The sequence below is a fragment of the Acomys russatus genome, chromosome X (assembly GCF_903995435.1).
Source record: "Acomys russatus chromosome X, mAcoRus1.1, whole genome shotgun sequence".
Classification (NCBI taxonomy): Eukaryota; Metazoa; Chordata; class Mammalia; order Rodentia; family Muridae; genus Acomys; species Acomys russatus.
In genome coordinates, this window is record NC_067169.1 from 53,081,833 (window position 1) to 53,106,318 (window position 24,486).

Sequence of the window (24,486 nt, forward strand, 5' to 3'; positions counted from 1 at the left end):
GGCAGGCAGGGATTCTACACAGAGCTGTATAGCCCAGCCTATTTTTCCATTGTAAAAATAAAATGTGATTCACTAGAGAATATCTGGGGGGAAAAAATCTCAAAAAAAATCTCAAAAGCAAGACAAAATCACCTTATAATTTCCTAGTCCACAAAAGTCCTCCTCAGTTCACGTCTTGGTGGTTTTCCTTGCAGTCATTGCTGCCTGCATGCCTTTATAATTCTGGAGAGAGCAGTTTCAAACCTGCTGTGCTGGTTGTGTGGATGCTGGCTCTGCTTTGGGGGATCTCTATTTTATTTTGTAAAATTTTAAAGTGTTTCCAGGTTTTAACTGGTGTTCTTTTCTTTGCCTAATATTTTCCTATCTTTTCTTTCTCTTCTTCCCTCTCCTTTGTATTTTCTTGCCTCTTCTCCCCTATTTTTGAAGTGCTGGGGGACAGAACCCAGGGCTGTGTGCATGCTGGGCAAATACCTTGCCACTGAGCTGCACTCCAGGCCTGCATAGCCTGAGCAGCAGGCAGACTGGAGCCCCCTCCCCGGCCCCCTGCCCCCCTGCCCCCCTGTCCCCTACCGCATTAGTGCCCTCTGAGGCCCAAGGTCATCAGCTCAGTAGCCTTTCTGGGTCCTATTGGGGGCAGGACTGAGGCAGAGCTAGTTCCTGGGCAGTGCCAGCCTGGCCTTGAGACGGGATCCCATGACAAAAGGCTCCCTGGCACCCTCAGCACGGTCTGCTACTCCCTCGTAAGGGAGGAATAACCTTGACCAGGGCCATCCCCACTGAAAAGGCCACAGGGCACTAGCTAGTCATTGTTCTTACCAGGTGGCTGCCTTTTAGGCCTGAGGCCTTTACAGGGACTCTGGAGGTAGAACCCTTGAAAGGACAGGGGTAGGATCAGCAAACCTTTGGGAGGGCAAACCTTGGCATCTGACCGCTCAGTGCTTCCCCACTCTTCAATTCACTGAAATCCCCATTCTTTTCAGAGTAAGCCAAACTGCCTTAAGTCCAGAGTGTATACTTAGAACAGCGGGCATTTGAAGTGACTGGTGCTTCTAGTACAGCAGACACCCTCACTGTTTAATAAAAGCATGGCTATTCCCAGCTCAGGACACACTCAAGGCTTTCTCACTCCCTTCTCTGGAATGCTTTTGCTTGCATGGGGGAAATTTAAATATCCCTCCAGACATGCTGCTGGGGGCCTGTTTGGCAGTGCCAGTTGCTCCCAGTTCAGTGACCCACAGCTCTCGGCATATATTTGCTTTTTCTTCCCCTCGCCTAAGCCAGGACTGGGCTGTGCCTGTGTCTCTTAGACTTGTCACAGTGGTTGAAAGAACTTAATAAATATTTGGTCAATCAGGATATAAAACCATGCTGAATGGCTGTCTTTTCCTCATCACCATTTTGCCAGCTTCCCAGGTGGCACCAGCCCACTGTCATGTGTCTCAACTGTCTACACCTGAGTTGGAAGTGTCCTGTCTACCCATGGGAATGAAATGCCCTTTGATACCTGACCTTCCTACCCCTGAATCCTTGGCAGAGTAAGCTCCTCCTCAGAGTGTAAGATGCCTCCTTTTCATGGATGCACAACCTAGAGCCCTGCACTTTTTTTTTCATGGACAGGCCCCAGCACATTACAGAGCTTGTTATCTAGGCTGGGGACACACTAATTCCCCAGTAGGGTCCAAAATTTAGAGTGAGAATCCCAGGCTGGCCAGGGCAGAGTATGGGAGCAAGGGGGCCATTTCTGACCTTTGGTGACGGGGAATAGTTCAGTACTGTGTGTGCTGTCAGTGGTAGTTACAGTGGGAAGGGGACGGAGTTAGGTTTTTGAAAATTTTATTAAGAATGCCATAAGTGCACAATACTAAATCAAAAGTAGTAGACTTGATTTCATTGGCTGGTCTATTGATAACCCCCCTCCCCCACAGGGTTCTACCTAAATGGCCCTGAGGTCCAAACCTGTCTGTCTACTGTCTACTGCCCCTCCCTCAGCCCCACTCTCCTGCACCTTCTGACTTGTCCCCTTTAGGAAGATAAAATTCTCCCCCTCAGTTTGCTCAAAAATAATTTTGAAAGACTAAAAACTGCACGTGTGTGTGTGTGTGTGTGTGTGTGTGTGTGTGTGTTTTAAAATAAACACTCTAAACACTGCATATCTTCCTCATCCCCTTAGGCCTGGCTCTGGGGTGCCTGCCTCCTCACCCCAGGAGGCCAAGCTGCCACTTGGTGCCCCTTGGAAAGTTTCAGGAAGTAATTTCTTCCAAATTTCCCCTGCAGTCACAAATTCCACAAACTGCTTGCATCAACACACTGTCTTCATTACAGGCACTGCTTCCCAGCTCCGGAAACCTGATCTCTTCTTGTCAACTAGACCACATGCTTCAGATTCCCTGCAAACAGGAGAGAAAACAGAAGTCAGAGTCAGGTAACATACATGAATTACGTATCTCAATAGAGCTGCGAAGAAGAAAATAAGCATTTACATTATGGGGCCAGTTCTCCTGCTGAGAATGAGAATGTGGTGACCCCCCCCTTTTAAAAATGTAAGCCCTAAATGATGAGGAACAAAGGGCCTAGATACCCCTGGGGTCCTAGAAAGCATTATACAGGGCGTGGAGGTTTTGGATCACCAGCTGACTGCTGATACTAGGTGGGTCCAGGCCAAACCAGAAGACTCATGCAGCTGATCCCAGCTCTATCACTAGCCTAGAGTTATGGACAAAATAGATGGTTGTTACACACACACACACACACACACACACACACACACACTCATGCCAGGTAACACAGAGTTCATCCTTCTGGTACTTTCTGTTGTGGGTGCCTATGTATCATGGAGGAAGGAGCCTTCCCTGTCTCTCAGGCCCAGAGTGCTGTTGGAAAAGCACTGCACAGGACCCGAATTTAAAAGTGATCAGCTTGATCAAAACTTATACAATTTAAGAGTCTTTTACAACTATAGGAAACTATATTCTCAGAAAGTGATACGAATATTTCCATAGATTCTGTAGTATCTAGATGATTAAATAATAGAATATGTATTTTTATCATTTACAAACAAATCATATAAATTAGGCTTTGGTGCTCTAAAGCATCATAGAATAGGTCCTGATTTGTCATTGCTTTACTTGAGTAAGCCATTCATCTTCTGTAAACATTGTCATCTGCCCATCACTTATCTATCATTTCTCTCTCTTGTTGCAGTATTGTACTGGTGAAATATAGAACACTATGAAGTTCTACCCAGTCCTTCAAATGTTTCACTTGCATAATCTGGGTAGAAAAGATTCAGAGCTTATAATTAAAATAATATTCTGAATATTCTATGAATTTTAAAAAGTTGAATAAATGATAGGACTTTCAAATATGACAGTGGTAATTTGCTATAAATCTCAAATAAAACTTCATTTTTATGGCATATTGCTTTTATTAAATAGGTTATATATCTAATTTAAACCTCTATCTGAATTTTGACATTTATAGTTATGTCCACATTTTGTTATTTCTCTTTTTTAAAAAACATATACATTTATTTTATTACACATGAATAAAACAAGCTACATACAGCAGGGAGAATCATGAGACAATCATGAGTTCTATAAATGTTACACTCATAGTGATTTGGCTATTTGTATTTGTCAAGCTTGAAGTAAACATTTTTTCCTATCTTGTTGGGTCTAAATTTCTGAATGAAATTCAATATCTATCTTATCTCATCTCTCTTAACTTAAATCCTTTATCTTGATCTAAAAAGATCTTATCCCCTAACCAACTAAACTTGATTGTAAAACTAAAACTATCTGGTCTTCAACCCCCTTCAGAGACTTGAGAAGGAATAAAACTTAAATTCCTGAGTGAACTGGTAGTGCAGGTTAGCAGCTTCCAAAATGAAAAAATTGGCTGAGACAGTTTACTGCCTATACAGTCACCCAACACTCTCTATAACTGCATGTTTGTGAAATACCTAAAAAATAATTCTTACTTGATTCAAGTAATTGTAAACCCCTTTTGCAGTATAGCGAAAACTGCTAGGAGCTCTGTGAACCTCCATATGTCAAGCACTTGATTTACACCAAGGGGGAAAACAAGATGAAACAAATTAGTGAACAAGGAAACACATTCATTCTAGGTTTAGTCCAAGGAAAAAGCCCAGGTGTACACCATGATAAGAAAGACCATATGAATATAAAAACTAAGAATAAATGGTTAACTATACGAGACAAGACAGACAGCTGTTTCTTGGAAAAATCTTGACATTAAAAACTCTTGCTTTGAACACATAGTGTACACTTGAAATAAGATAAACATAAAATTTCTGCTTTGAACTCATAATGAGCATACAGATAAAACCATTGCTTTAAAGTTATAATAAACAAAAGTATCTAGTTACATAGTTCTAATGAAAGAACTTAGAATCAATAGTCCCACTGTAAACTAACTCTCTCTCTCTCTGGTTTTTCGAGACAGGGTCTCTCTGTATAGCCTTGGCTGTCCTAGACTTGCTTTGTAGACCAGGCTGGTCTCGAACTCACAGTGATCCACTTGCCTCTGCCAAGTGCTGGAATTAAAGGCATGCACCACCATGCCTGGCTTGTAAACTCTCTTTTAATGTAACTATTGTATCTATTTTTGAATGAGGTAATTTTTTCTGTACATAGAGAACCTTTGTATTAGATAGTATAAAAACCCAAGACAGAATTAAACACTGTTGGAGCCATCTGCTTCACCTGTCCCCCCCCCCCAAAAAAAAGTGATCAGCTTGCGCCTTTGGTCCCTCCCTGCTCGGTGTTCTCTTTGCTCCATTCCCTTAAGTAGAATCAGCAGTGACCAGGCTCCACTGCCTGCCTGTCCTCTAAAGCAGGAAGAATACTGCTTGACTTAAGCACCCACATCCAGCACAGGGCCTCACATCAGCAGGTATATATCCAGGAGATGGAGGATGATGGAGGAGAGGAGAAGGAAATGAGAAAAGGGCAGCTGCTAGTCTACTTTAAATTAAAAGAAAATCTTCCTTAAGTTTTTGGTGCTGGAAATCAAATCCTGATCCTTGTGCATGCCAGGAAAGTGTTCTGCATAGGAGTCCTACTTCTGTAATTTTAAAATTAATCTATAGTAAAATTGACTTTATGCACAGACCTGATTCTGAACACACACACACACACACACACACACACACACACACACACACACACACACCCCACATCTACATTCATGACACAGAAGATTTTCCTACCCCCCCCCCAAGCCCTCAGTGCCATTCTTTTGCAGTTACATCCTCCTGCCCAGCTGGCAGCTACTGCTCTGTTCTGTCACTGTAGTGTTGTCTTTTCAAGAATGCCATAAAAATGGAACCAAACAGTGCAGAGCCATAGGAAGTTGCAAATTACAGCAACGATACCCAGTTTGGAGTGGGCCCATGTGGCCATCACCAGGTTTGTCCAATTAGCATTTTACCTGATTGTTGTTCATATCAAAACTAGGAAGTCGGCATTGACATAATTCACCGACACCATTCATATTTCATGGGTCTGATATGTACTTGTGTGTTAATAAGTATACAGGTCTATACAATTTTATCACAAGTGTAGACTCACATAATGTTTATTCCAATCATGATTCGGAACTATTGCATCACAATATAGCTCCCTTCTCTTGCTATGCCTTTAAATTCCAATCACTCCCATCCCTCCCCCTTCTCTAAGCTCTGACAGCCATTGATATTTTCCATCTCTAAACCAGTTCCATGCCCAGAATGTTCTATCAATGGACTATTATAGTACATAAACTTTGTGACTGGCAGTTTCACTCCGGGCAGAGAGGAGGGGGCAAGAGTGAAAATGATGAATGTATATGCTAGAAATGTATGAAAATGCCAGTGAAACACATTATTTTATATAATTAATATACATTAATAAATGTAAAAAAGAACCCATCCAAGTGGCATGTGGCATGGTCTATTTAACCACCACCCAGTGAAGGATACCTGAGCTTTGGGCTATTACGAATAAAGCTTCTATGAACATCCACATACAGGGTTTTGTGTGAACATAGTGTACATTCAGTTTTATAAGAAACCGCCCAAGTGTTTTCCAGATTCTCTGTGCCATCCACACTCTTAGCAGGGATCTGGTTGGAAGCTGCTTTCTCCACATGCTCGCCAGTGCTTAGAGTTGTTTGTTCTGCCTGTTTCTGGTGGGTATAGAGTCATACCTCACTGCAGCCTCACTTTGATTGCTCCTAATAGCTAATGACATTAAAACATCTTTTATGTGCTACATTTGCTCTCTGTATATCCTTTTTTATGTTTTATGCCCATTTTTCAATTTGTGTGTTTTTTTTTTTTCTACTGTTCAGTTTGGAGAGCTCTTTGTATGTTTTAGATACAAATCTGTTGTTGGGTATATGATTTGCAAATATTTTATCTCAGTACATTTGTTATCTCTTAATTCTACTAACAAGTTTTTTGCAAACGAAATGTTAATTTTGATGAGGCCAAATTTAGCAGGTTTTTTTTTCCCCTTACATTTTGGATCATGCTTTTGGTGTTTGAAACAAACTCCAAATGCTTGGACCATGCCCAATTCTTGGTTCATGCCCCTTTATGTCTTCTGGGTTGCCAAACCTAACTTCAAGATGTCGCTGAGCTCTGTCTCCTTTCTCTTCGTCACATCTATTTATTCTGGTCACTGCCTCACCTCTTTACTGAGGCCCTTGCTTATAGCGCTGCTTCTTGGTCACTGCCAAGAAACGTCAGCATTTCCCGAATATCTGGAAGTAAAGTCTAAAGCACTATCCTAGATGAGACTCCATCCATGGACCCCGCCCATGGGATCCCTGCTGAGGACAGCCCACAGGCAGATGTCCTGAGGCAAGGATCAAGCCTAGCCAGTGCTTGAGGAAGAAATGAATACATGAGAGGGTCACACTCCATGTCACTGTGCCTTAGCCACACATGACCACACAAAAGAAAGGTGGGTGCTGTCTTCTGCTCTGCCTGACTTCCTCTGTGCTTACATTTGGAGGCAATTAAGTGAAACAACGAGAATAACTTCCACCAAAACTTGATGATGAGCAATGTTGAATTTCGGTAACAATAAACATGTAAGCTTAAATAATGCCCATTGTTTCTCTCCTGATGTCCAGCTTTCCTAGCAGTGGGTGGTAGCTTGAGAAAATTCTAAAGGCCAACACAGTCTGAGGCCTGAGGGACAGCATAAGAGAAAGGAGACATCTTGTGGTTAGGCGTCAGATCAGAGGGGGCAAGCCTAGCTGCCAGGAGAGCCAGGAAATCTACAGCACGTGAGCAAACTCCAACTGGGCAAGACGTAGAGCTGCTCTGACTCTTTATATCATTTTCCCACCTTGAATTGTGACCAGTATAACAAATAGTTTCCTGCTGAGTGTGGTGATGCCTGCCTTTCATCCCAACGCTTGGGGTCTGAGGCAGGCAGGTGGATTTCTCCATTCAAGGCCAGCCTGGTCTAGAGTTGCAGGACAATCAGCGATACATCGTTAGACCCCATCCCAAAAGTTCTAGAAAAAGTGTGAGTGGAAACCCATGCTTGGCCTACAGTAAGACCTATGGACAGGAGGGGTAGGGTTTGTGGAAAACAAGGTGTATGTGCTTGCCAAATGGACAGAGCCATTCACCACTAGGCATGGCGTATAGGCCCGGTGTATCTCTATTTTTTTTTCATTTCCTAAGTGAAGTTCGAAGTACACATTTTAATGCAAAGTTTCCACAGTGTTAAATGTGGCAGACTGAAAAGTTTAAAGCATATGAGTAGTCACATCACTTTTGGAACCAAATTGTAGCTTGTGGTCTTCTCTGCTTATAATTTCTAGCTTACACTCAGGGCGCTCCATTTTCTTCTTAATATTCTGGTTTGGGAATGAATTATACCAAGACTTCACTTCTGATATACAAGAAGACCTTCTGAGCCAGGACACCAGAGGCCTGGGTTCTTTTGCGTTATTGGTTGACTCTCTTTCAGAGTAGCCCAGATTGTCCTCAAATTGATGATCCTCCTGCCTCAGCCTCCTGAGTCCTGGGTTTACAGGATATACTGCCAACTGACAGAATCATTTGCTTATCCAGTTTTTAATTAGCATTTATGTAGTGGCTCCCTTGTGCTATGTGCTTTTACTGGGTGCGGGTGAGCATTTTCCTTAGTCTTTCTTTTTTCAATGAATAGACTTGGATCAGGTTCAGGTTTGCAGAAAGACTGAGCAGGACGCACCCAGCTAATGCATGTTAATAGGAGGAAATAAGTGCTTTCTGTACTTTGTGATAACACAGTTGATCCACTCACCTACTGAATGTCATCTTGTTTACTTCCATGTTTGGGCGATTATGAATAAAGCTGCTATAAATAAAGGTGCTAGAAACATCCATGCACAGGCTTTTGTATGGACATGAGTTTTAACTTATTTGGGTACATACTCAAGGAAAGCAACTGCTGGATCATATAATAGGATCATATAATAAGACTGTAGTTTTGGCATAAATTGGCAAACTGTCCTCCAAAGTGGCTGCCCTGTTTTACATTCCCACCAACCAAGACCGACAGTTGCTATTACTCCATGTTCCCGCTGGTACTTAGTGTTGGCAGCATCTGTTCTGATAGGTGTGTAGTGCTATCCTGTTGCTTTAATTTGTAGTTCCTTTGTGGTGCACAATGTTGAACATCTATCCATACAATTTTTTTGCCATCTTTATATTTTTCATGAGCTTCTTTTCACATCTTTTGCAATTTCCAAGCTGGATTCTTTATTTTCTTATTGTTCATAGTACGTAGATATTTCTCCAGTCGGAGACGTGTCTTCTATAATTATTTAGTCTTTTTATTTATAGGCTAGTATTGTCCAAGAGCTTTCTGGGAAGGTGGAAATATTCTGCGTCTGTGACACCCAATGAGGGAGATGGTAGTCAGTAGTGAGCACTTAAAGTATAAAAAAAACAGACCATTGGTGGTGTTGTCCTTCTGTCGTAGCACTGAGTAGGGGTCTTATTTCTTCCCCTGTTTACAATCTTCCTCTTCAATCCATTAGCAAGTCCTGTGGATTCCAAAACAGATGACAAATCCATGCACTTCCTCGCCCCCCACTACCATCACATCTCTGAACCACTACCACCCTTTACATGGAGAGCTCTCATAACATTGAAGTTGGCTCCCCGACGCTTTCCCTGTCCCTTACATTCAACTGCATATCAGCCAGGGTATGTTGCTAGCGCTCAGGTCATACTTCACCCCTCCTACCATCAAAGCCCACTGGCCTCCAGTCATACTTAGAATCGAGCCCTTGGATTCTGGTCCCTCACTGTTTCCTCAGTTCGGGTGGTTTGAACATGAGTCATTCCCCTTTCAAGGTGTCCCCTTCCGATAAACTTTCCATTCATTCTATCCTTGGATAGTCTAACTTTTGACCCATCTCATCACTTCTATCACCTTGAGTCTACAGGCTTCATCCCAAAAGTACCTTCTGAGAGGCCTTAGGAACATCCAAGTTAAATAGTCACCCCAGCCACCTTTCTGCCATGTGGTCCTGTTTTATTTTCATTGAGGTGTTCATCACACCAGAAGCATCTGTGCCTCTTTACTTCCTGCCAGCCTGTCTCTTCTCATAGGCTCTGGGATCTGTGTCCATCATCCTCACTGCTCTGTTGTCAGCATCCTTTACAGAGCCTGGCACACAGCAGGGGCTCAAGACCCAGTCACTGAAGGAACTAATGCCTGTGAGCCACAGGGCAGCTGACTGAGTACTTACTTGCTCAGCCCAGCACCTGAAACTTGGAGAATCAGTGCTTTGGGCTGGGTGGCAAATGAGATTTTAGCCCTTTCTTTTTAATTAATACATATGAATTGTAGAAGAGAATGGGTTTCATTGTGATACTTCTTCTTCTTCTTTTTTTTTTAAGACAAGGTCTTTTACTATGTAATTCTGGAACTGATGATGTAGACCAGGGTGGCCTTGAACTCAGAGAGATCCTGTTTCTGCCTCCCAGTGCTGGCACTAAAGGTATGCACCACTACTCCCAGCTTCATTGTGACACTTTCATATGTGAATTATAATATCATTTTATTATATTCACTCTCACTATCCTTTTCTGTTCCCACCCCCAACAAATGGATTCTGAAGACAGTGTCATAGCAGGGCTGGAGGAATGTCAAAATGACCCTAGAAGCCACGGAGACTGAATGGCCCCTCAAAGGAACCAAAAAGTGAATTTAGAATTGTTTCTCAAACTGCTGTTATATGAAAATGTTTAGAAAATGTTGTCATAGCCACTTAACATCTCTTATTTTGAGGCAGGGTCTCACTGTGTGATGTCAGCCTCAAACTCATGCTCCTCCCAAATGCTGGGATTGCCTGCAGGCACCGCCACATCCAGCTCCCCACTTACTCTCCTTACCAGTAGTCATCTAATAGTTTTCTGTATCTCCATCCACTTTTAAAACTTTAAAAGCTATTTTGGTGTTATCTGTTCTAAGGGGCAACAAAAGTAAAACAATAAAAACAGACTTGTTGTACTTATTACATCTTGGACATACATTGAAAGACCATTACAATAAACAATATCTTGGCACTCATCTCTCCTATAGAGGAGCACAAGGCACATGTGAGAAATAATCATAGGGATAGTTCCAGGCTGTTCTGTAGCTATCAGGGCCCTCCTAGCCTTACCCCCATGGTTCCCTCAGTCCATTGTGGTCTACTGCTCTGGGCATTCAGTACACATACCTTTACTTGACCAAAAGTGGCCTCTGTGCTCAGTTCCAGGGACACAGAGAAGAGCAAGGCACACTTCTTGCCTTATAGAAGCTCTCAGTGCAGTGAGGAAGACATGTGTAGGAAAACACATGTGTGTAGGACATCCACAGCAGCAGGGATACATGATAACCATATGTATAGTGCTAAGGGCAGGAAGAGCACAGAATGCCTCATGGCAGGTGGCATCTTGAAGGCTAAAAGGGAAAATGTTGCAGGCAGCAGGAATAGAGTAGTAAGCATAAAGATAGCCGCAAGGTTTTTGTGGCCAGAGCTCAAGATAAGTGCAGGGCTGGGGTTTTTTTGGGGGGTGGGGTGGGGTGGAGAAGGGAGCTTCTCTGATCTAGAATGAGCTTTCTAGTTGCTAACAGACAGCTGCAAGGGTCTTCGTTTTAAATAGGGGCAATGGCAGTCCAGCAGTTCTTGCTTCTCTTAAAATTAGAAGAAAATTATTTATTACTGCTGAGTCACCTCTCCAGTCCTCTTTTGAGGCACATCACTCTGTAGCCCAAGATGCCCTGGACCACACTGAGTGCCTGAGCCTGGCCTTGAATGTTGAGCAATCTTCTTGTCTCAGCCTCCTGAGTGCCGGGACGAGAGCCATCACATCTGGCTTAGTCCATAGGAATTCTATCCAGTTTTGGGCATGTTGCTGACATGGCTGGCTGGCTTAATTTTTAGCTGCCTGCCTTAGAATCTCAATCTATTCTGTCATCAGAAACCCTGTCAATGACAGTTCTGTAGAAATGCCAATTACCATTTGTCTTCTTCCTACCTGAATTAGAGCCTGAGGTTGTGGATTAATCCCACCAGGCTTCTGGCGCTTCCAGGCTATCAGCACTTAAAGCACATTACCCTGTGGCTTAGGGTGCTCTGCTCAGCTTGCAAGGCACCACTGCAGGCTCAAATGGAATCGAAGCAATTTCTAAAATAGCCTATGATTCATTTTTTCTCCCCTCCTGTGCCTAAATCTGCTGGCTCCATGTGGAGGGATGGGCACAAGTAACTGTAGAGGTGACATCACAGGAGTGGGCTGCGTGCCTGCCAGGCAGCTAGTGGAGCTGGCCTCACCAGTTGTCGATCTATTGGGCTGGGTGATTGCCTCCCAGGCATTTGGGAGCCACAGCTCCCAGGTTCTTTTTGTCAATGTTCCTTCTCCACATTGCTTTTTCAGGCAAAAATTCTGTGCTGGGAAATCAAGGCTAATGGGAATAACAGAGGTAGGAAGGATAATTCAGCTTTACATCTGTATAATGCTTTAGAGTCTCAAAATGATTTGCTCCACCCAAACACAAGTAGGAAACGGGAGCTGAGATTTTTAGCCTGAACTAGAGACAAACTCTTGCTGTCTCATACAAAATATTACTGTCCTCTACCCATGTCAAGGCATAGCTCAGTTAGGCCTTGAAGGCCACTGGAAGGTCTGAGACCACCACCTTCAGCATCTTGGTGCTTCCTAGATCATAGATTTGAGGGGACAAAATCGTTTGGCAGGTACAGTCTCTTATCCATGCCATCCCATAGGAGCCAGCAAGTAGTGCCAGTTTCAGCACTGCCAGCTCCTTTTGTACATTCCCTTTTATAATCCCAGCGGCCCCCAAACCTTTACTAGAGCCAAAGGCATGGCCACAACTATGGAGCCTCAAAGATAGGGTGTGTCATGAACATCTGGAAGTCCCACCCACTGCCAGAGTAATTCAAAGGCCTATGAAGGAAAATCCACAATTCAGGTCACATCAGCCATGCTGTGGATCTTGAAGGGAAGGGCCACTGAGCTATGAACAGCTGAGGAGTGGGGTGGAGGGATTCTTTTCTTGGAGGAGCCATAAAAATAGTTTCCAAGCAGTCTCATGTTTACTCTGTGATCATCCAGCACCTGGTCCCAGTACGGCTTCCTGTCCCTGATGCTCTACTGTCAGGCTCAATATGAGATGTCTACCTCCATCTAGCTTTCCTGCCTTGGTCTTGCCCAGCATCATAGCCACCAAGGTGCATGCCAAAGGGGTGGCATAATCTTGTTCAGTCCTCTTAATTTTAAGTTAGATTTCAGGCTGGGCGCCATGGCTCACAACTATGGTCCCAGCACTAGGGAGGCAGAGGCAGGCGGATCTCTGTGAGTTCGAGGCCAGCCTGGTCTACAAAGTGAGTCCAGGACAGCCAAGGCTACACAGAGAAACCCTGTCTTGAAAAGCCAAAATTAAAACAAAAAAGATTTCAGTGTCACTATATTTGGCAGGTGTTCCTGCTACTGTTGCATTCATAGCTGCCACCACTACCATCAGCACCAAATGAAGTTATAGGATCCAGGGCAAGATCATAGGTGGTCATGTCATCTTTGTAAAGCAGGATGCTTATACTCAGACAGTTCTTTCTGATGGAGCTCTTAGTGGAGTATGAAAGTTACTGCTTTGATGGCTGAATCTGTAAACTATATGTGGCAAGTGACTGGTAGAGCAGGTAGCCAGTCACCACCTCCAAATGAGGCTTTCCAGAACTTGCGAGTGTATGTGTGTGCACGCGCACACGTGTAAGAAAGTGGATTAAGGATCGCCGCCTCAGTCTGTTTTAGAGATGTGAATAAAAATCTTGGCTTGGGACTGCTTCCTCTCTGGCTGACTGATTTTTCAATTGATTTGTATTTATTAGCTAATGAAATTAAAGTTGTAAAAATGATAACAGAAACACAATCAATCTCTCCCACAACTGGCTGTTGCTGTGTCACTATGGTGCATTCCTCACTTTGATTACTTCAAAGTCTATTATTTTGTTCTCAATTATTCTGTTTTTCTGGCACTGGAGAAAATCAATTTGTTTTATTTTCTCTTATTCATGCACTCAATTATACTCTTCGGGCACATTTAATCACTTTGATGTTTTCATTTTATGGCCCGTCTCTAGGCACTTCAGCTGCTTTGCTGCCAACGGGCAAGCAGGACTAATTTGCATGTCACAATAGACTTGAAATTCTAACTCAATTTAGAAATCTTTATGAAATACCCCTCCGAAATATGCTTGGAGCTGCAAAGAGGCAGAAGGATGTGGGCACACTAGGATACATAAAGATACTTCCCTCTCTCAAAAGGTTGTGACATTTTGGTGACCATGGTATGGGAATGTCCCCATCCAGGTAAAGTGAGGAGTACATGGGGCTGCATGTCTGTGGAGTCTGCGGCAACTTTGCAGAGATTCTTCTGGCAGCTGCTCTGGGCAGCCAGGCCCGGGAGAAGTGCCTGCTTACTTTGCAATCAAATGCCCCTCAGTGTTGATCTCTAGACAGCTCTGTACCTCAGGTGGCTAAAGAGCCTCTCTATAGACCAACAGATGTCAACAGTTAGACATTCCAGAACCCGGAGAGGCTTGCCTTATTTTCTCTAATAACTGTCTATCTTACTTTTGCCCTTCAATCATTTTAGCACTAAAAGCAGAAGAAGATAAGTGCAGTACCATAGCTTTAGGGATGTACTTTGGGAAAACAAACACAAAAATGTTTAAACATATTGGGGCTGCCAGCTGCTCTGAAAAAAAAATTTTTTTTTATTTCTTTTGTGCAATAATCAGCTTCACCAGGCAGAAGAAAAAAGATGTATATTTCCTCTCCTAAGTCTGAGCACAATCTGCAGCTTCCCAGGTAGAATACGCACCTTCCCCCTTGCCTTTCCTTTTATGTGGCCTTATACAAGGTGCCTAACCACCCCCAAAGCCTTGGCCTTCTTACCTATTAATGTAATTAATAGATACTTCAGAGACAGGTGTGCATCCTAAACTTCAATACTGCCAAGAGTTTTACTATATTTACACAGAGAAACCGTTCTTACATCAACTTATTTTTTAAACAGTTTCATCATAAGCAATAATATCCATGAACTTCAAAAGTTCCAAGCTCAGCAAGGCTGACAACCTGATTTTGATCTCCAGGACCTATATGATGGAAAGAGAGAACTAATTTTCTCAAAGTTGTCCTCAGAACTCTACACCTGCACTGTGATGTGTGTGCACGTACACATGCCTATTACGTAAAACATAATAACATTTTTAACTTTAAAAAGTACAACTGTGGCATCTGTACTTCTAGTATACATTAAAACACACACAGTAAACATGCGAAGGCTTTTTCTTTTCATCTAGAATATTCTTCACCTTACTGTTGTTAAACTTCACTCACTTTATTAAACTCTGAGATTCTGTCTAAAATGGTGCTCCTTTGCATTAATCAATAATCAACAGTAAATATTTGCTTATTTGTTCATAGTATATCTGCTCCAGTAGCATAGAAGTTTTATGATGGGCAAAGTCTTTATATTTCCTAGTCTATATCATGAGTGCCCAGGGCAGCTTTAGGCACAGATCAGCACCAACACACCACACACACACACACACACACACACACACAAAGAAGAGTTGAAATAGAGAACTAGCCTAGCAATATCTTGGCTCCCCTTTCACTTCTGTTGAATACCAAGTAGACCTACCCACTGCTCCATCAATAGAGGTCCCATGGGGAACAGTAAAAAAAGGCCAGCTAAAAAGCCCAGCGTGGTAGTGTGGGCCTGTAAGCCCCAGAACCGAGGAGGCAGAGGCAGAAAGGTTATGAGTTTGAGGCCAGCCTGGCCTACACAGGGAGGCTCTGCCTCTTCCATTCTTGTTAAGGTAGATTATCAATGGAGGTCTAATGGGAGCATGAATTTGCACTCCTGCTAAGCAGCAATGAGGTGTTTTCTTCAGTCTCACATTATCAGTGATGGCCCACTATGGAGTTCAGATGGTTTGTTTGATTAATTTTTTCTTTTGGGGAACTAGACCTAAATGTATTTCTGTAGAAGCTAGGCCTTGGTAGCACAGGTCTGTATGTCTAGCACTGGTGTAGGCTGAGGCAGGAGAATTATAAATTCAAGGTTTCCTTGGGCTACATAGGAAGTTCAAGATTCACTTGGGCAACTTACTAGGCCCCTGTGATGGCTGTCAACCTGATCACACCTGATCATACCTGATCATACCTGGAATTAACTCAAACTCAAATGACTGAGCATTCCTGTGAGGGGTTTTTAAAAAGTAAATCATTTGACATGTAAGGACCCCTTTTAATCCAGATCTTTTGAGGTGGCAAGATCCACGTTTAATCCAGACCTGACCTTCTGCAGACAGCATACAGAAAGGACACAGAAGAGGGAAGCCTGTTCTCTCTTTGTCTGCTTGGACTGAACAACTGTTGCATTCTTGACCTTTCCATTGGTAAACAGCCATTGTTGGACTAGTTGGGCCACAGCCCGTAAGCCCCTTTCTATATACATACATAGGTATATATGTATATATGTATGCATATATGTATATATTCATTCTATAAGTTCTGTTCTTCCAGAGAACTCTGCCTAATACAGACCCTATCTCAAAATAAAGAGTGAAAAGAAAGTTTTGGACCTATTGCTCACTCAGTGGTAGATCGCTTGCATAGCATGAGTTTTGCCTCAGGCGCCATATAAAAAAATTCTTTTTTTTTTCTTTGCTGAAATGAGGGTTGAACATGCTAGGCGAGCCACCTCCCCAACCTTCATGATGCATCTTCTATTTCCCTGGGCAACCGCATTGGTTTTTCTTCATGCATTTCATGACACTGATGTTTGAGGAATACACATTTTTTGAATAATTGCTGTATCTTGGTAGATTGATACTTTTATTATATGTTACAACATGTTAATGAATAAAATAAAAATCTAGCTGTATATGGTGGCTCAGGCCTGTAATCCCAGGTATGTGGGAGACTGAGGCAGGAGGATTGAAGCTCAAGGCCTGCTTGGGCAGACTAGTAAGAGTGTGTCTCAAAATAAGTGAAAATGGCTGAAGATGTAGTGTGGTGGTATAGTGGTTGTCCTAGGTTCAATATTTAGCACAGCAAAATTAACAAAAAAGAAGAGGAGGAGGAGGGAGAGGAAGAAGAGGAGGAAGAGGAGGAGGAGGAGGAGGAGGAGGAGGAAGAAGAAGAAGAAGAAGAAGAAATCTAAAAGTTGCGAATTGCCATATTTATAGGTTGGAAGAATCAGCATAGTAAAGATGTCAAGTGTATCCAGAAGCTTACTACAAGTCCTTTCTAAATATATCAAACTTGATTTATAGAATGAGACAATGTTATTCTAAAGTTCACATGGAAATGCAAAAGAACTGGTTGAGCTTCATTTGTTTACCTAGTGTGCATATGCATGTGTGTGTGGAGGTCAGAGGATTACTTGCAGGAGTCAGTCCTCCCCTTTTAGCACATGAGCACATGGGTCACAGGGATTGAACTCAGGTCGTCAGGCTCAGTGGCAAGAATCTTAATCTACTGAGCCATCTGAGCAGCCCTAACTAACTTCTTTTCTAAGCCACAGTCTCCTCACTACATGCTGCCATTGTATTGTCAATTCCTCTGCCTCAGCCTCACTGCTGCTGGGACTACATGTATACACCACAACATCTGGCCTTTACCTAGAGGAAACTAAGAGGATGCATTCTGAGTCTAGGATTTACCATATGGCTATGGGACTCACGACCATGAAGGATCAGGTTTTGAGATCGGTGGAGTAGAAGATAAAATCTAGAGAGACTGAACTAGTTGCTTTAGAGTGCATGGGCATTTGAAAAAGGGAGGCATTTGGATTTTCTACTCTTTTGGAGGACAAAAGACTCTTTACATTTTCAACAAGGGATGATTTGAATTTCAAGATAAACGGAACCTTCTAGAATTCCAAGAGGTAGCTAGAGGAAATGGTCTGTAGGTGTGGTGGCCACATTTTATAATCTGGAATTGGAGAATAAGATCTAAAACTAGCCGGGCATGGTGGCGCATGCCTTTTATCCCAGCACTCGGGAGGCAGAGGCAGGTGGATCACTGTGAGTTCGAGGCCAGCCTGGTCTACAAAGTGAGTCCAGGACAGCCAAGGCTACACAGAGAAACCCTGTCTCAAAAAACTAAAAACAAAGAAGAAAAAAAAAAAAAACTAAAAACAAAAACAAAAAAAAAGACCTAAAACTAAGCATTAAAATTTGGACTTTTTGGACAGGCTACATAACTGCTCTACTACTGAGCTACATCCCTAGCTCTTTAAACAAAAAACATTCACTTTCTTCTGGCTGTGAAACAATATGTGTTCATGCTAGAAACTTTGAAAAGTACAAAAAAATAATAGAGAGGAATGAAAAATTACTCGTAATTTAAAGCCTAGACAACAGCTAGTAAAGTACTTTGGCCATGTATCATTTAAGGTGAAGCTGGCTGGATATGGTGGCACTTACCTGTCATCTTGGCATTGGGGAGACTGAGGTAGGAGATCATGAGTTTGAGGCTGACCTAGGCTACACAGTGAAAACACTGCCTCAAGAAAACTATCCCTGAGGAGAACTACTGCTACGATTTCTTTCTTTTTTTAAACATTATTTATTTATACAGTATTCTGTCTACATGTGTGCCAGAGGAGGGTACCATATCTCATTGTAGATGGCCGTGAGCCACCATGTGGTTGCTGGGAATTGAACTCAGGACCTTTGGAAGAGCAGACAGTGCTCTTAACCTCTGAGCCATCTCTCCAGCCCCTGCTACCATTTCTTTTGGGATTCCTTTCTGTGCATAGCCACATACTCACACAAGTATTATATACATGTATAGTTGAGACTCAATGGCATTAAACCATTTTGTGTTTTTCTTTTTACTTAACATATAATACTTGTCTCACCCAAGTATTTCCAATTTTTTTTTTGTAGTTGGCTGCAACAATTTTTTCCACATAAAAATACTAGATGGAATTAACATTATGCCTCAAATTCAGTATATCAAAGTGGAATATGCTATGAACAGAATATGGTATTTTAAGCATGGGTGTGTAAGACGAGGCCCTCTCCACTGGCAGCTTCCCAGTTCCAGTTTGTGTCCTCCTAGGAAACCCCAGAGTCATGTTCCTTGCCCCCTTGTCCTCTAGAAACGCCCTACATCCAAGAGCTGCAGCCATTGCGCTTCTCAGCTCTAGTTCAGGTCCCTATGAGCCCCCCTTCAGACTGCACGGTCATGATCCATCCCAAACATCCCTACGTCATCTTACAGCCTCATTCTAGAGCCTAGAATGGCTCCCCCGCCTTTTATTTGTATGTTATCTGGACTATTGAATGTGAAATTCAATGCACCCAGCCAGCTCTGCCCTCACTTCTGAGACTCCCTTTGCTGACTATCATGTCTGCCCTCTGCTCTATTCAAACCCTCCAGCCCTCAGTAAATAATCTCCCTCAAGTTTTGCTCTCAGCCGCTTCTATGCAGCATCAGCCCCACAATATCCCCATCCATCCAAGGGGGTTCAGTGTTGTGTCTGCATCCAGATGTCTCAATTATGCACTGGAAAGCAGAGATTGTGTCTTCAGCCACTCTTAGTGCTCATGACATCAAACACGTGGGAGGTTCCAACATCACCTGAGTTGAGCTTTAATGTGAAGACAGAACCAGACCTCTTACAAATTAACTGGTTCAGAGTGCAGTTTTGGGAGTCCATGAAGGGTAGGAGGGCATTACAAAGGGCGATAGGGGAAAAGCAGGTGAGAGATGATTAGCTGGCACGGCAAGGCAATGCTACCACGTGGAGGCTAGCCACTGGGCCTGGATCAAATCTGGAGTTCACTACTTGGAATTGTATGACCATAAGCAAGATCTACTGTGCTGTGGCTACCACTCTCCTGCCCCAGAAAGTTGCACATGACACGCTATCTGTGAAGCAGGAAGCACAGTGAGTGTGTTGTACACTTGCAGGTAATTCTTACCTCATGGCTTTAGGTAAAAGCTTCCAGTTTTCGTAAGTAAGCTGCCAATGGCTTTCATCTCACGGCATGCTAAATTTAAGCTGCTAATGTATCATAACTTTAGGGAATAGCCTCCAATTTTTTTTTTTTTTTTTTTTTTTTTTTTTTTTTACAATTTGTAAAAATTTTAGCCCGATTTTTAACTTATTTTGTAACAGCAGCCACAGTAAGCCTTTTCATTCCTTCTGTTCCTTAGTGAAGCAAAGATAGGAGTCTGCTCAGTGGGCAAGTGCAAGCAGGTGGCCGGCTCCTGGAGTTCGCTGGGGGGTGGGGGGAGGGATACAGAGAGGGCAGGGAACAGGAAGGGGAGATAAGGGAGAGATGGCGCGAAGATCTTTACTCAAAGCCATTCAAAGTGGCTCAGGATTTCCAGCGCGATCCTGCTCCAAAGTCCTTCCAAGAAACCAGAAAGCAAGTGGTCAGTTCTGTCCCTGGGATCAGCTCGGCCTCCTAACCTCTCTTCAGGAGTCTCAGACAGTAAGAGGGGATGTAGGGTAAGCTTCATTTCTCCCGAGGGCAGTGTCTCTTCAGGCAGAAGTGCTTTGAGCTTAGGGCTCCAGCGGTCCTTGAAGTCTGAGCCCCACCGCCAACCCCTAGAAGGATACTGCCTTCAGACTCTATGCTGCAATGGGGGGGGGGCGCTTCTTTCCCCAGCCCCCACACAATACTTCTCTCAAGAATATAAGCAGCAGATGTGCAAAGGGTCTCAGCATGGGGCTGTGGAACTGTAAACAGCAGACTGGAGCTGGTGGCCATAGTACACTAGAGGTGGCTGGAGCGGTGGAGCTAGCTAGCCCCTTCTATCCTGCCCTCTCTTCTTTAGCTCAGAATGGAGTCCGAAGCTCCAGATTTCAGCTCGGCGAGAGCTGATGGAGCCATGGTGTGGGTGGAGGTCTGGGGAGCACTAAAAGGCATGGCCCAGGGGCCAGAACTTTAGGGGTTGCTCACAGACATTTTCTTCTTGTTTCCAGGGATTTTCAGTGCTTTGGGTCAGCTGCATGGAAGGAGCAGGGTGAGCAATGTGGAGGTAAGATGGGTTTACTGGAGGAGGGGCTGTTATAGAGCCCATAGGGGTGGTGAGTAGATTTGGCGATGCTGCCGAGGAGAGGCAGGGAACCAAAATGGCCCAAGAGCCTGACTGTGAAGTTCCCACTGGGTTAAGATGTCTGTGCCACCCCTCATAAGCCACCGCGAATCACATTGGATACGGCTGGTAAGTACTTGCGGAATGAAGGGGACCTTGGCTAAGTTACTTGTTCTCTCTGAGCCTTCGATTGTTCATCTAGAAGAGACATTGTAGCTGTTGTTATTTCTCTCCCCAGCCTGCCCTGGACAGGCTGCTGCCCTGTCAGCTTTCTTCAGCAAGGACTGGAAAGGGCAGGTGTACTGGGGCCTTGTTCTTCCCTCTTCCTCTCCCCATCTTTCTCCTTTTCTCTTGATCCCACTCATTTCTTTCTGTATCCTAGGACAAGTTTGGGGTATGGTTCTGGGAACCCTAAGCCTGTGTTAAGACCTCCAGTTTTAATCTCTCTCTCTCTCTCTCTCTCTCTCACACATACACACACACACACACACACACACACACACACACACACACACAGTGCACCCTCCCCTCTTCTCAGAGGGTTGAGTCTGACTAAAACATGAAGCTTGGAGCCCCCGGTGGCCCCTCCTTGCTTCAAATGCCATCGGGTACAGCAGAGCAGCTAGCATCCTACCTCTACCCCATTTCTCCATGCAGAGCTAGCTGGGCCCCTCTGGGGACTGAGCACATCAGCACTGTTCCAACTCTGGAAGGTTCACTATGAGCTAATTCCTCGGGAGTATGTTAACCAGAAGAAAGGCAAACAACTCCAAGCATGTGGCCATGGGGCAAGGGCGATTTCACACTAGTAGTCATGCACTGTGTTCAGTCGTACAGTCTCTGCTGTGGACTTCCTTGGGAGCAAGGAAATGTACATTGCAGGTAGTTCATTGGGACAAGAAGGACACTTTGTGAAAAGAAAACAGACCTTTTCGGTGTCTAAAGTGAGTAGCTGAAGTTGACTCTCTGTTTTAATTTTTGTCTTTATTTTTAAAAGACGGATGGGCAGAACAGACGGGTTAGGCGTGATTTACATCTGCCTCCGCCTTAGTTCCCCTGTGGCATGTACAATGCATGCATCTCTGTAAGATGAGTCTTTGGAGGCTTGATTTCCAATAGGCTAAAATCTCATTATTTATCTTTCTAAGGGATTTAGTGAGAGAACAGAAAAGAAACAAAACAAAAGCAAAAACCTCCAAACAAAAGCAACTAAATAGACAGAGTGGGGCTAACCTCCCTTGCACAGGAGCCGAACCCATCTACCTGCTCCATGCCCTCTCATCTTCCCTAAGCAACCTGTGACCTGCACCCTGCTCTTGGTTTTAATGGCATGGGGGAGGCGCAGTGAGGAGCTGTCAGTGTCATTGAGTTGGTTATATTCAAGAACAAATGACAGTCTTGAAGACTGGCTAAGGAAATCTTTCAGAATACAGAAAACTCAAAAGCCTTTCCACACTGACCATTGTCATGGCAACACACTATCTGATGGCAGCATGCGTCACTAGGCTGAGGGGCCCGGTAGCAGCACTGCAGCAGGTTAGCTTGGCCATTTTGCGCAGCATTTGGACTTCTTTCTAGCCTCAGTTCTCCTAGGTTGAGCTGAGTTTTCTTTTTCAGTTCTGGATTCATGTGCTTTCTTAATTTGCATGACCAGGGACACAGAAATTCTGTCAAAGAGACAGTGAATGGAAAATCTGAACATTGTTAGTATTCTATATTCACTGTCCTTGCCGCCCACCCTCCTGGCTCCTTGTCACCCATTCTTATCGACTTTGCTTCTCTTTGTCTCCGTATCAGTTCTTTCCTTTACTCAGCACTCCCTCCCCACCCAACCTGGTGACTCATCAGCCAACCTAAGCTCTCGCTAGATCCTTTTCATTCTCTCTGTACTTTGATTGCGAGGAAGAGTGTCTGGAATCTCAGGGTTGCAAGAACCTCTCTGCAAGGCAGGGAGTTCCTCTAGCCAGGTGATCTTCCATTCCCCACCCTCCATCTCTAGTGACAGTCCTCATTCTCTTTGGGACACCCTGTTCCACTTTGGATAGCTCTAGTTGCTATAAATGCCTCGTCCTAATGAATGAAAATCTGTCCTTTTATGACAGCCATCCATGAGTCCACCCCTGTGCCCCATAGCCACATAGACCCTGTCTTGCTCTGTGACAGCCTCCCAGAGAAATGAGGCAGGCCTCCCCCCTCCTCCCCACCCCCCCCGCTGGAGTTTTCTCTTTTCCAGAAAGCCCCAGCTTCTCTGGGCAGACCTCCTGGAGCTTGGGCTCCAGTGCCTTCCTCAGACCGGCTGACCTCCTGCAAAATGTTCCTATTTATCTAGCGCCATTTTAAAGTGAGGTCTATACTGTATTAGCATCTCTGGAGGCCACCTTGACCCGGCGACTCATTCTGAACTCTGTGTCAACCACCATCTCTACTTCTTCTTTTAGACAAAATGCCGTTAAGCCGCATCTCATCTTGCTTGCATGTAATCTCTTTGGAGAACCCAGTTCCTGGCTTAGGTGTTTTCTTCCTGCTGAAATTCATTGTGTTGCTATCCGCATATTACCTTCATCTGCTAATACAGTCCAGAGAATTGACTTCTGTGTCCTCTGGCCTGCATTCATTGTGCTTTAATTAACCCTCATCATCGCCTTTTATCTTGAGTCACCCCGAGTAGGTTTCTGTTCTAGATCCCTTTGCATTACCTCCTGCAATTTCATGTCCCCATCAGCCAATGTCACCACCGTCTGGAATGATGTGCCTGGGAATGTGGGGGAACGGGGTGGGGGGCAAGGGCATACACACATGTGCACACATCTGGTAGGAGCAGGGCACTGCAGAGGTGTGTGTGTGTGTGTGTGTGTGTGTGTGTGTGTGTGTATGTGTGTGTGTGTGTGTGTGCGTGCTTTCTGTTTTGAGTGCTTTGGGTGCCACCAGAATTTAGAGCCTGGATAGGCAAATGGCAAGGTAGGAGAAAGAGTGACAAGAGAAACTGGTTTCCGGTCAACCTCAGGGAAAATAGGGACTATACTCTGGATCAGAGACAAGCAGACGGACGCCAAGGGTGAAGGGTGCAGAGCACCAGTCTTCATCCAGATTGTAGTACAATGAGAAGGGCCAGCAACAGAAGGGATATGGGGGCCTTAAAGACTTGAGGGGGAGGGGAAGATCTGTTAGAAAGTGAGGACCTGCAGAGTTGGTAGCCATCGGGAGATCAGAAGAAGGTGATTTGAAACATTAGAGGAAGAAGACAGTTTGGCTTCTAGAACCTAACCAGGCGCATTAAGCTGTGAGTGTCTATGGCTCATTAGCATAGAATATTTCCTCAGGCCAAAGGAACCCTGAAAACACAGTCCTCACTACAGACTTTGCTGCTGTCATTGAGCACTCTGCTAGTGAACATGACCTTCAATGAAGACCCTTAGAACACCGCACATTCCCTTAGATGAACTCAGCTTTGAGCAGGCCTCTCTTCAGCCAGGATTACACACCAGGGGAGAGGCCACAGTGGGAGCACTAGCACCGTATTTATCATTTGATGAATAAACAAGAGATTTTCACTCTTTGGGACAGGCAATATGATATCTTTGGCCTCTTTACTCTGCAAATAGGATCCAAACACACACACACACACTCAGTTAACAGGAAAATGACTGTTCTAAATACTTAAATGATAAATGAGAAGCAAGTCTTTAAAGAGGCAGCTGAGAGGCTGGGAGGGGCGCTCTAATGGAAAGCTGAGGGCAGAGACCTCCAAAAAGCTAGTGAACTACAGAGATATGACTACTAGTCCTCTTTATTATGGGGACAGAACAATGTGGTGTCTGTGGGTGTGT

The 24,486-nt window shown here is 44.0% G+C and overlaps 1 protein-coding gene and 1 long non-coding RNA gene across 2 annotated transcripts in view; one reads left to right on the forward strand and one right to left on the reverse strand.

Moving 5' to 3' along the window:
• Positions 1 to 565: 565 nt before the first annotated feature.
• The window catches only part of Hdac8 (histone deacetylase 8), a 222,153-nt gene continuing 198,232 nt past the window's right edge, over positions 566 to 24,486 (reverse strand). Inside the window, exon 11 of the mRNA XM_051142030.1 lies at positions 566 to 2,387. Coding sequence (XP_050997987.1) covers positions 2,365 to 2,387 — 23 coding nt within the window. The 3' untranslated portion in view covers positions 566 to 2,364. The remainder of the gene's footprint in view (positions 2,388 to 24,486) is intronic.
• LOC127185596 (uncharacterized) overlaps positions 2,322 to 24,486 on the forward strand; it is a 52,580-nt gene continuing 30,415 nt past the window's right edge. Inside the window, exons 1-2 of the long non-coding RNA XR_007830195.1 lie at positions 2,322 to 2,422; positions 20,547 to 20,602. This is a non-coding gene — a long non-coding RNA (uncharacterized LOC127185596). The remainder of the gene's footprint in view (positions 2,423 to 20,546; positions 20,603 to 24,486) is intronic.